Source organism: Cynara cardunculus (assembly GCF_001531365.2).
Source record: "Cynara cardunculus var. scolymus isolate 2C chromosome LG 15, CcrdV1, whole genome shotgun sequence".
NCBI lineage: Eukaryota > Viridiplantae > Streptophyta > Magnoliopsida > Asterales > Asteraceae > Cynara > Cynara cardunculus.
The window spans coordinates 18,762,097-18,775,724 of NC_037542.1; the positions used below are offsets into that span (position 1 = coordinate 18,762,097).

The 13,628-nt window shown below is 31.2% G+C and overlaps 1 protein-coding gene across 2 annotated transcripts; it reads left to right on the forward strand.

Moving 5' to 3' along the window:
• The first annotated feature begins 8,598 nt into the window (after positions 1-8,598).
• On the forward strand, positions 8,599-11,339 carry LOC112528151 (metal tolerance protein 1-like). 2 transcript variants are annotated; one of them, XM_025139096.1, is made up of 2 exons: positions 8,599-8,808; positions 9,883-11,339. In XM_025139096.1, the coding sequence occupies exon 2, from the start codon at positions 9,883-9,885 to the stop codon at positions 11,170-11,172; it is 1,290 nt and encodes a 429-aa protein (XP_024994864.1). In that variant the 5' UTR covers positions 8,599-8,808; the 3' UTR covers positions 11,173-11,339. The 2 variants fall into 2 exon arrangements, with proteins under 2 accessions (XP_024994864.1, XP_024994865.1); XM_025139097.1 differs by having other exon boundaries at positions 8,652-8,808; positions 9,852-11,339.
• Positions 11,340-13,628: the final 2,289 nt, after the last annotated feature.

A 13,628-nucleotide genomic window follows, 5' to 3' on the forward strand; every position in this document is an offset into this window, starting at 1 on the left:
ATGATCCATATTGCTTTGTGATTGAAGTTGATCTGTTTAGTTGGTAGAATGAAAATGAAATGTGTGCGTAATGTATTGTGTTCTTTTATGAAATAAATATATGATGAAACGGGTGCATATTATATTTTGTTCTTTATGGAATTAATGTTAATRTGAAAAGATTTCATTATAAAATGGTTCATTGATGTTATATTAATGTTAATTTTTGTTTATGGAATTAATGTTATATTGATGTTAACTTTTGTTTATGGAATTAATGTTATATTGATGTTAACTTTTGTTTACCAATTTGCCCTTATCATTAAAATAAAATAATTTTTTAATATTTTTTATTTTTTATTTTTTATTTTCCTAAAATAAAGTAAACTAATTCTAGCCATTGATCAAGAAAATGGACGGATGAGATTGGTTTACACGGTTTACACAAATGAAACAAGTTTTTATATATATATATATATATATATATATATATATAAACTTGAGATCATGTGAGACCAACATGTTTTTGTGAGATTCGTGAGACCACTTTTTTACACTTGAAACTTCACAGTAAAATGCTGTGAAGGTAACCTTCACAATGTTTTTGCTGTGAAGGTTCGGATTTTTTTACCTTCACAGTGAATTTGATGTGAAGTTTCGAGTGTAAAAATGTGGTCGCACGGGTCTCACGAAAACAGATTGGTCTCACGTGAACCCAACCCTAAATGTGTGTGTGTATATATATATATATATACATACATACATACATACACACACACACACACTAAAAACACGACATGTGATAATACACGTGAGGGTATCCGGTGGTTATGAACGACTTGGCTTACGGCATAAAGTCGTGCCGTTTACGCCACTGATTTAGTATCACATGTATATCATACGTGATGGATTATAGCTCACATCAAGAATACCTATATCACATGCCTATCCTAATGGTGTGCGGGCGACTTGGCTTACAACCTAAGTCGCAACAAAAGTTGTTTGCATCTCCGATTTAGTATTACATGTGATGGACTATAGTATCACATGTGATTGACTTGGTAAAAGTATGTTCTCACGTTATCGTAAAATGAAGACATTCTTGTTTGAATCATACTATATATATGATTAAGTTCAAAGAAAACCACAAAAAAATAAAAAAACTGAATAACACCCTAATCATGATCCATCTAAACAGTATGCACATATGCATACAAGTAATTTATAAACAATTTGTCTGGTATAAACTTGTGTATAGAAATCAAGAAACAACTTCAATTACTCATATTCACATTTGTGCATAAAGTACAAATGAATGTTACCATAGCGTCCCTCAATTTTTCGTTTTTCCGGGTTTTCCACTAAACCCCTTTCTCTACAAACACACGCGCACGTGTGTGCGCGCGCACGTGTGTGCGCGCGCACATACACATACTCCTTTATAAAAGAGGAGTTACGGTTATTCTTGAAATTTTAAGAGGTACCACTTTATAAGCTTAATGTACAATTTTAAAGCTACACAACCTCCCACAGAGTTAAAAATCAAATCACTTTTAAAATTTTAAATTACACTTTATACCCTTACAGTTAGTTATTTAATTTACTTTGTATTCTCATTTTTTTCATTTTTCATATACACTCTTATCATATTCGCATAAATAATTGTATATAAACAAAAATACATTAAAAATATGTTTTTTTACAAATTATATCATTATAATCTCTCATTAATACCTTTAAAATGAGTTCAATATTAAATATTTTTAAATTAAATAATACAATTAAATATAATGGATATTTACAAATTAATTTATTTTATATCCTTATATTTTGTTTTACACCTTTAGATATTAAAAATACATAATCATAAATAAAATAAAATACATTAAAATTGTTTTTTTATTATTATAAATTATACTATTATTCTTTTGTCAAAATCTTCAAGATAAACTAATTATTGAATATTTATGAACTTAATAATATAATAAAATATCATAAAGTGAGATAAGCAAAATTTAATTTTGAGTGAATTACAACAATGGTCCTTATGGTTTGCTTAAATTTTGTATTTGATCCCTGATACAAACTATCTACATTAATGGTCCATAACTTTTCATTTTCATAACGTCCATGATCCCTCCACTTAACAATGTCAGTTAGCAACCATTGTTAAGGACTCACTGGTCTTTGAATAAATTATAGGAACCAAAAATGCAATCTGCTCTAAAATATAATGTAATTTACATTTTTTTAATTGTTCTTTTACAAAAATATTTTATATATCCAATCACAAATCAAATATCTTAAATAAAGTACATATTTTAAAAAAAATCTTTATATTGATTTTAAAGACTATAAAAAATCATAAAAAAAATTAGTGTTAAAAAAAAAATCGAGATAAATTCATATATATTTTGAATTGGGAATTGAAATATGCGAGCATTAAGTTCGATTAACATGAGATTATTAATATATAGCCAAACTACAAATAATTACAATAATAACAAAATAGAAATTATAAATTAAGATTAGGAAAATATTAATTATTCAAACAATTTAACAAAATTAGGCTTATTGTTAATTTTACATTGTCCAAGTTCGTCCGTTAATTTTAACGAACAAACTCAAACCCGTCCGTTTTCTCGATAATGGTTGTCCAAACCCGTATTTCTAATGGACCGCATGGGCCGGGTCTAATGGGTCGTCCCATCCATGAACAACTCTAATTATCATATTTCTTATAAATGATTTGCTTTCGAGTTTGTTCATTAATTACAAGTTGCAAAACTACAAATTCATAATGCATAAGTCGGGCTTCAAAACCTAAGAACCACAAATGATATGGGTCTTAAAACCCTATCATCCATCTATTCAATTTCAAAATCTTTGACCAAGCAAATATATCATTTGATTTGCGATTTAAAATCACAATAAAATAAAACATGAAATAAGATTGTCGTTTAGAGTTCTCTACTTAAGAATCGAGAGGATTTATGCAACATTTTATACGGATACATTACTAGTGTGTGTGTATATATATATATATATATATATATAAAACAAGGCACTGACGGTTATGAGTTAACTCGATGAGTCAAAAGGAGCTGAAACGATGGTGATTTATTACTAGAAGATGAATGATGAAAGGAAAGTTAATTCATTCTTAGAGCCTGTCGTTGTTTGACAATTACTGAATGGTTTGGTGCAGAATGATTAAGTCGTTAGAATAATTAAGAGACTCTCATGATATAATGAAAAATAAAATATAATTGTTTACAATGAAATTAGGGTGTTGAATGGTTAAAGGAAAACCATGATAAAAAATCATTCATTAGGTTTTAGAATCATTAAAAGGCAGATCTTTTTCTTTCCAAAAAATATTTTAACTTCTAACGATTCAGAGACTACGTCTTAATAGAACTATTAAAAGGTAAACAAACAACTCGTTAACGACAATAAGATAGAAGTGAAAATTAAAGCTAAAATGTAGTCGTAAATAATGTGCGGCTTTCAAACCACCAGCTGGTATGAATTTTGTGGCTTTCAAATCACCAAACATCACATCATATTATCATTTTTAGTCATCCATGGAATCTCAAGGACTGTAAGCATATAAAGAGAATATCTAAACTAAAAATCATAACATTGTTTTTTTAGTAAACTTAGATTCATATTTTGAATAATGCATTTTTAAAATTTCTATTTTGGTATCTAAGATATAAAATTTTAAACATTTGAGTATTTGAGTAACCGGTTGAAGCATTAATCGGTTTACCATGCTAATGTGACGAGTCATGTGGTATCTGATTAATGCTTCAACAAATAATACCGAGGTGGATACTGTTTAATACTTCAACTGGTTATTTGGATACTTAAATATTTAATACCAAAATAAAAATTTTAAAAATATATTATCTAAAATAAAAACCAAATTAAAATACATTATCTTTTATTATTTTTTATGCAATTTGTTTCATGATTTTTACACACTTTATCAAAAGTTTTTTTTTGATTGAAAGGTTGGAAGAATCTTTTTTGCAATTTTTGTCCTTTTCATCACAATTTCATTTCAAATTTTATCACATTTTGATTGATTAATCCAAATTATTAAAATATAAACATTATTTTTAATAAATCATATCATTAAAAAAATATTATTTTAAACTTATAATTTATGGGAAATTACATAGCAATTTATTGTAACCAAAATAATTTTCATCCATTTTTAACACATTTAGATTCTATTAAAATATATCAGTTGATCAAAGCACAACAGTAAATATAAATAATGACGATAAGAGTTTTTTTTTTAAATTAAAAAAAATATATAAAATGAAAAACAAAGTTTACAACAGATATGCGAGGTGCAAAAAAAAAAAAAAGACAAAACTAACGAAGTTAAAACCCAAAAAGAAGAGAAAACCATTGTAGATGCTTTTATGACTTTAAATAAGAAAAATTCAAAAATCGTTCGAAAAAAAAATTAAAATCGTTAATATCTTCGATCTTCAACTTACGTTTTTTCAAATCTTCAAATTGTCGATTCTTCGGTTTTCAAACATTTAAATCTTCGATCGTAGTTTTTGAAATTCATGGTTTCTTTAATCGTTCTCTTTCGCCATCTTTATGAATATTTGGTAATTTCTCATTGGTGTGGTGTTTGAAGTTGTGAATTTTCTCAGTTATTCTTCAGATATACAATCTTTAGTTAAACTAGTCCATTTCCCAACCGTTATTCGTGTTGGATTTGTTCGTGAACTATCATCGTAATGGTCCTTCAGAGTTCAGACATACATCGAGCTTAATAGATTCTTTTAAGAGAATCGGGCTCCAATTATTTAAAATCATGTTATCAAATAAAAGGTTGATTAAAAAAGCTATCGTACTAATTTTGATTGTTAGTGAATCAGAGATTGTGATGGATATGATAGGGACGTTCATCGTAAGTTTTTGTATAAGCCACTCAATATTTGTTAAACAACTTTATACGATTATAACCGGAACCGGTATGATGGAGGCTTGATTTTTCTAGATTTTAATTTTGCAGGTTTCGGTTTTTCTATCTGAACTCGGGTTTTTTGTGTTGAGTTTTCACAAGAAGCAATGAGAAAGAATGGTGATATTTTCGAATTCGAATTGCATATGGTGAATTACAACATGACCAATACTAGAGCTTGAATCCGAGACTACAACTATGGATCTAAATCAAGGTTCAAAATGACGTGAGGATAACGTGGCGACGAACTCAAGCCAGTCTTACACGCCATCACGAGGAAGTGATGTTTTTAAGGCGTGTCATAAGACAACAAATTCGTATGTCATATATGTACGTGTGTGTGTGTATATATATATATATATGTTTTCCATTTATTATTCAATAATACAATGATACTAATTTTTTTATTCATATTAGAAGAAGAAAAATCATATATTTATACTAGAAGGTACTCGCGCAATGCAACGATATACATCTTAATTTTAATGTTTCGCTTTATATTATGGGTCTATCAATGTTATAATACGACTTATGTGGTTTTAAGAAAAATAAAATGTTTTTATTTTTAAATGAAATAAAGATTTGAAGATATTATAAAATTTTGATAAAATAAGCGATATTATCATCAAATTAACTAGTTAAAAGTTCTTTTTTTTTGTGTAATTTCTTTAATTCAAAATTTTATTATAATTTAATTGAATTTTAAAAACAAACTAATTTATTTTTGGTTTAATAAAATAATTTCTTTAAGATAATAATTAAGTATTCTGTTAGAACTTAATTATATTTTAGATTTTTTATGTTTAAAATGATGTTTATCATGTATTTGACTATGTTTATCCGGAACTAGTTATACAAATTCGAATATGAAGCTTTAATAAGTTGTACCTACGCATAATCAACTTGTAATATTAAATTTTAAGTAATATGAATAAACAAATAGTACTTTATGCATAAAAAATTATTTTTCAGAGTTTTTGTCGAATGCTTTATAATATAGTATATATATATATATATATATAGAGAGAGAGAGAGAGAGATATGAGCGATCAATTGCAAACCACTCTCATTTGTGAAAACCTTACAAACCAATTTCATCCACTCCATTTTTTTGATCAATGGTCAAGATTAAATGTGTTTATATTAGGAAATAAAAAAATAAAATAAAAGTTTAATTTTTAATTAAAAAAAGGGCAAAATTGTCAAATCCCCGATGGTTTTGTAAACAAGGTAACAAGATCGTGGATATCCTAACATTAATGAAACAAAATCATTGTTTTAAAATCTCTATATATCATTTTATCATTAAAAAGATTCTAACAAAAAATGTTAGAATAATCTGAAAAATTATATGTTTGATAAAAATTATCTTCATTTTATGTCTAAATATTATAAACAAAATAATATTCACCTTAAAAATAGATCCAAGTAAGGAGCATTGAAACGAGGTATATCTTAATAAATTATGAAACATAAAACATACTTTAATCAACAAAAATACAGAAAACTTTTGAATACTAAAACAAATATTTGTATAATTAAATGAATTAATGAAACTGTTTCACTGTTTATTGAATGAACTCACGTGACTCCTTGTCACCTATAATGAAAGATGAACCATTTGTCTTGTAGTAGTGAACGATAATTGCAAACTATTTCATTAACGGTTATTGAAGTAGTATTGAACTCTTAATAATTTCTAATCAAAATAAATTTTAAAACAAGTGATATCAGAATAAACGATGAAATATATAAAGAATGAAACATTTTTTAAAATTGAATGAAACATTTTTTAAAACTAAATATTTTCTTATTTAATAAAGTTTTTCATGCATAAAACGTTCCGAAATATTAATAAATTAAATTTATCAGTGAAATTGTGTTCATGGTCACTATTGAACATGACATTTGTTTTATTACTCAAACTACATATATTTTTTCAATGAAACGAAATCAGATTTCATATTGTAGTGCTTCTACAATTCATATTTTAATAAGTATAATTTAATAAAAGAATAAAAACTATTGATTGTAAAAAATTTATATTAAGAAAAATTGATTTACCACCTTCTATATTAAATGTTTCTATTATTATGTTTCCATAATTAAGAGTAATTATTACCTTCCAATATTAACCAGTATACAATCAAATGATCATTATACCATTACTTATTAAAATTAAAGAAATTTTTTTCCTATTGGTCGAAGTGGTTTGCATAGTTTTTATGAATTGGGCAGTTTGTAATGTAACCCGCCTCTCTCTCTCTCTCTCTCTCTATATATATATATATAAACTAGTATTATATAAAAATATTGTTTTAATCGTGAGTCTATGATATGTATGAATCAAAAAAACAACTAGTGATATGATTAGCTAATCTGTAAAAATCTAAAATATAAAGCTAAAAGTGTAAAAACATATAAAAAAAAATCACGCCTTGTAGAAAATCGCACGCCTCAAGGAACCATGGCGTGAGCCACACCTTACACTAGGATTTTCCCTGATCCGGTGGGGAACCCGGCTCACCCGACCTGAACAGGGATGAGGATTCCTGGCTAAAACGGGTTCCGGGACCGGGAATCCCTAGTAGACTCAAACCGGGGTTGGGCCCGGGCCCGAACAACGTATCCCCCGCCCGCCCTGTCCTGTATCCGATATATAATTTTATTAATATATTTTATATAATATGTGTGTGTATATATATGTTATTTATTTTCTAAAATTAGGTCTTGACCGAAGACGAGGATCAGGGTTTGACCAAAAAATAAACCGGAACCGGGATATCAATCCCCGTACCCGCCAGGGACGGGGGCCATTCATAGAAACCAGGGTTGGGGTCGGGGATTAGAGAACTTACTCCATTCCCGTCCTGTTGCCATGCCTACCTTACACAAATGCTACGGGCATTAACGTAACGAAGGAGATGCATCTTATGCCATAATGTGCCATGACGTATGTCATGACGCGTCTTTTTGAACACTGATCTAAACAAGAAGGTAAAACGAGTATGGGTTGAGGGGGTATTAGGAGGTAGGGATTAGCCAATGAGAATGATAATCATTAATTCTATTTGATATGGGGGAATGAAATATTTTTTGGTTCTTTTACCGCCTCCCCCTCTCCTCTCACACAGTAAAATCCGACGTCTCCAAATCGGTTAACAATGATGAGCCATCCACTCAAAAATGGCAACTAGTTCATCCAAACCAACAACCAAATCCATTTCACCGACCTACATATTTATTGTATATCGTCATCATCACCCAACGACGACCACTTCTCCCACTCCCTTCATCGTCGCCATACTAACGTATGCAACATCTTTGTTCAAGCGATTTAGGTTAGCAGATGACCTTCGATTTGGCTGGAAACATCTCTCTTCGTTGCCTTTTCATCTCAAACGCCCCAAATAAATTGTCTTGGTGTAAGTGACACATGCCTCTACTTAACGGACACTTTTTAAGTTTGTAAAATTATTAAAGAATAAAAATCAGGGACCATTAAATATATTTGATGCTTTTTGGGATTCAATCCAAAATATCCAATTTTTGCATCTAAGTACCATTTTGGGGAATCATCAAATATAATGAATAAAATATGTAACAAAGCCAACATATTACCCGAATTCAGATGGCTTTGGTATCTTAACCAACTCACCGGAAACCCCAATATATTTACAGACGCCATTCTTCCCTCTATATAAATCCATGGATAAACCCTCCTCCACAGTACGCGTACACACCCTCTCCTCCTTCCTGTGATCATCAAATCGCCACTCAAGATCACCCGCCATTCAAGATCACCACTTCCGAGTTCAATCGCTTGATCTCAGGTAAACCCTCCGATTCGATCTTTTTCTTCAGTAGTTCCAAAATGCAAGATTTGTTCTTCAGTCACTTTTTCTAACGATGTTTGATTCTTTGTATCACTCTGTTTTTCGAATACCAGTATTCTGTTCTATATTTGTTCCGAATGATATTCTTGGGAGCCACAACTTTTTCGGAATCTTTTCCCCTGACTTTTAGGACCATTTTTATCCCTAATTGTTATTCTTGTTACTGTATATGGGCGTTTTTAAGATTCATTCTCGTCTAGAATCATTGCCGACTTGATTACGTTCACCTTTCTTGTGATTTTTTCCGTTATATCTTACCATATTTCTGGTAATCCTTCTTCATAGCCGCCCTTTCTGATTTATTTTCACTAGGGTTTTGTTAAGATGGATTTACCTGCTTGTTTCAAGGACTGATTTTCTACATATCTTTAGTATTTTAATTTAATCACAAAACCACCCACCAGAAGTTCTCATTTAATGGAGTTCCTTATGTTTCATTTTCAAATCCTAAGGAAATTTGCAGGTTCTTGTTATTAGGAATATGAATCCTGGGGATATGTTGCTGTAAACTTTCATTTCCAGCGTTCATCAAATAAAAAGATTTCCTAATGATTTGTGCTATGGTGAATCTGACCTACATCTGTCATTGTTTTGAAATATTATATATAAATTGTTGATAAATTAGTATGCTTTAATGTTTTGTCCTGTATGAGATGTTATTTTATTACAATCTTGTTTAGTGTGTTCACTTGTTTTCTTGTTGTGTGAGTTGTAAGGGAGATAAACAAGTATCTAGACAGATTTGGCTTTATATTGATTTAGATTCTATTGCTGTTAAAGAAATTGGTAATGGCTGATTTAATCAGCCCCGACAGCCCTTTTCCTATGCATTGTTTACATCTTTGAGGGTGGAGTGTGAGAAAGATTACCCCAAGAAACCTTTCATCATGATTCATGAATGGCATATAATCCAGTTGAAACTGAAGCACACACGTTGTTTATGGTGTTCATTGTATCATCAAAAACTGAAACCATTTTAGTTATTGATGATTTGATGTTACCTAATTGTAGATGGATGCTCAGAACCCTGGCCATGGACACGCTGTTGACATATCTGCGGATGTGTCATCTGAAGAGAACAGGCATGCCGGAAATAAAGTTTGTGGGGGAGCGCCATGTGGGTTCTCAGATGCCAAAACTAGTTCTCGGGAGGCAAGAGAGCGATCAGCTTCCATGTGGAAGCTCTGGGGTGGGGTTATACTGTGCTTCATTTTTATGGGTGTAGAAGTAGTGGGTGGAATTAAAGCGAACAGTCTTGCAATATTGACGGATGCAGCTCATTTGTTATCAGATGTTGCTGCTTTTGCTATTTCATTGTTTTCAGTATGGGCTTCAGGATGGGAAGCTACACCTCGCCAGTCTTACGGGTTTTTCAGGATTGAGATACTTGGAACACTGGTATCCATTCAGATCATATGGCTACTTACTGGTATTCTTGTATATGAAGCAATAGAAAGGCTCCTCCATGGTACAGTTGAAGTTGAAGGCAGTCTTATGTTTGGAATTTCTGCTTTTGGCTTAGTTGTTAACATACTCATGATATTCATACTAGGTCATGACCATGGCCATGGCCATGGCCATGGTCATGGTCATGGTCATGGTCATGGTCATGGCCACAGTCATGACCATAAACATAGTCACAGTCATGATCATGGACATCAAGAGCATGATCATGGTGATAGCCAAGAGGATGTTGAAGATGTGCATATCCATGGAGTTAGTGTCACAACACACCAACACCACCATCATGATCATGGTCATGGTCATAGCGATGATCACCATCATGGTCATGAAGAACAACAACAAMATCAGCAGCCGCTATTAAAGACATACTCTGCAGCAGGTGAAGCCAAAGAGAAGAAGAGGAATATAAACGTTCAAGGTGCTTATCTTCATGTTTTGGGGGATTCAATTCAGAGTATCGGGGTAATGATCGGGGCGGCAGTCATTTGGTACAACCCTAAATTGAAAATCATCGATCCCATATGCACATTGCTCTTCTCCATTATAGTGTTGTATACAACCATCAACATGCTGCGTGACATATTGGAGGTTCTGATGGAAAGCACACCAAGAGAGATAGATGCAACGAGTCTAGAAAGGGGTCTTTGTGAGATAGATGAGGTGGTTGCCATTCATGAGTTGCATATATGGGCTATTACCGTTGGGAAAGTACTGTTAGCTTGCCATGTGAGAATCAGACGCGAAGCTGATGCTGATATGGTGCTGGATAAGGTGGTGGATTACATTAAGAGGGAGTATAACATCAGCCATGTTACAATTCAGATAGAGAGAGAGTAAATCAGTGTTGATTCTTTTTCTTTTAGGAGAGTTCTATGTGGTTGTGGCTGGCAAGTTCTTTTGGACATGATTCTTTTTAGTGTTTGTAGTTCTTGCTGGCTCCCTGTGCAGCAATTCTGGTTTGGATTCACTGGAAGCTATAATACATCTGATATGGCTTGTATCTTATTTCTGGTCTTGCATTATTCTTTCTTGATTTCTGCTTCAGTTTCTGAATGAATGGTTGTGTTGATATAGAAGATGGGTTTTGAGAAATTGGTGTGGCTTTTATGAAATGGGTATAGAAGTTGCCACTTGCAGTATGAAAGTGAGGTCTTCCAAAGGTTATGGAATGTATGTTTTCAGTTGAGATTGGTGTTGGGTCAAGAATTGGGCTCAGAGTAAGATTCTTAATTTTTACAAATAGGCGGTAAACGGATTCATATATGAACCTATGTGATTCACATATTATGATTCACAAATAAACTAATTAACTAATTTACATATAAACTAATTAACTTATTTCATATATGAACTTATGGGGTTTCTTGGGTTTTTTTAGAATGAAAAGTTTTTAAAACTAAATATTTTATTTTCCATAATATATTCCATGTCATTTTATAGTTGACGTGTTATTTAATATATAGGTAATTCAGATACTTTAGAAAATTTGATATTTTACATCTTAGGTAACAAAACAAAGACTTTAAAAGTACGATATCTAAAATTTGAATCAAACTTAGTATGTTGTATTTTCGTACAATTTTACCTTTAAAAATCTATTAGAAAAAATGCTTTTAATTTTCACTTCTAAAATTGAATTATTTTTCTAATCATTTTATTTCATGAGTGGACCCATTAATTAATTTATATGTGAATAACATTTGGTTTGATGAAATAGTTTGGAGGGATTTGGATTTCGTAAAAGGATTAGGAATTGGAGGAATTTGAATGTGAAATGTTTGATTTTTAGGATTTGGAATTCTTTACAAATAATTTGTAAAAACAAATTACAAATAATTATAAAAATAATTAAATTACTTTTTTATTAAATGATTATTGGGAAACAAATATTTTTAACATATTTCAAAACATTATTATATACAAATATTTCGAAATCTCAACCAATCCCATGGGATTTCAAAATCCTATGTTTGAGGGATTTCAAATCCGAGCAATCCTGTAAACCAAACACGAAATCTGTTTCAAATCATCCAAATACTTTTTGCTCCTACAAACCAAACGAGACCTGATAGATATCTGAAACATCATGATCTACATAACCTTTAACCCATAACAAACCTTTTACGTCCCTGCAGATTTGTTCATCATCTCATAAGAAACATTTATGGGAGTAGCCAACCACCTGAAATAATCATCATGAATTTAATGAACCATCATGAATCTAAGGGGTCGTTTATCAAACACTTACCCGGTAAGCGTTTACCGGTAAATTTAACACTATAATTTACTCTCCGAATAAGATTTTAGTCCACAAAAACGGTATCGTAGGCAACAATTTACCCAGTAAGCGCTAGTGGTAAGAGTTATCGTTCTCACTTATCGGGTAAGACTTTTGGTCATTGTCTCGCTCTTACCGGGTAAGATTTTTGATCCCATGGACGGATGCACATGGAGACCATTGGGGTCCTGGGACCCCAACAAAAAAATGTTTATAAAGCCCAATTTTTTATTTTTTATTTGTAGTTTTTAATTTAATTTGGTTGGGCCCCCAACAATAAAATTATGAAGGCCCCCTCCTTAGTCCTTCTCCTTCACAGTTCACACGGTAACAATTCACGCCTTCACCTTCACAGTTCACGCAGTGTGCTTACCTACTCAAGTCTCCAGTCTCTAATTTGATTTGGGTAAAATTTTTGATTTCTAAATTCCAATATTTAATTTTGAATGACTTTAATTTTGTTGTTTGCTTCACAATTGATGATTTGGTATTTTGGTAAATGCTTTATGTTAGGTTAATTTTGCAATTTTATAGGAAAATGGAAATGTTAGACATATGAAAATGTTAGGTTAATTTTGCAATTTTGTGTTGAAAAACAGTATGCAAGACAATTAAAGATCCAAGTGTTATTTGTGAATTATATGATCAAGCAGAATGAATAATTCCTAGTTGGTAGGTCTCCTTGGGTGCTCATCTTAAGAAGAGTACTAAAAGATTAAAACATAAGCCTTAGAAGTCACTCTCCACCACATCATTGCATTTCAGTAAGCAGGATATTCAGTACCACATATGAAAAGGTAAATATACAAGTCATATTCACTCAACAAATATAAATTGTAGGGTCAATGCCTAGTTTATTTCAACCGCATCAGTTATCTTTATTCGGTTAACCGAACAGTTCAAACCTGAAAATAAAAACCCGAAACCTTTTTTGGTTCGGACGAATTGTTCGGTTTCGAAATTTTTTCGACCCTCCTAAGTGTTCCCCCAACCATAATAGTTTCTAGATCCGCCA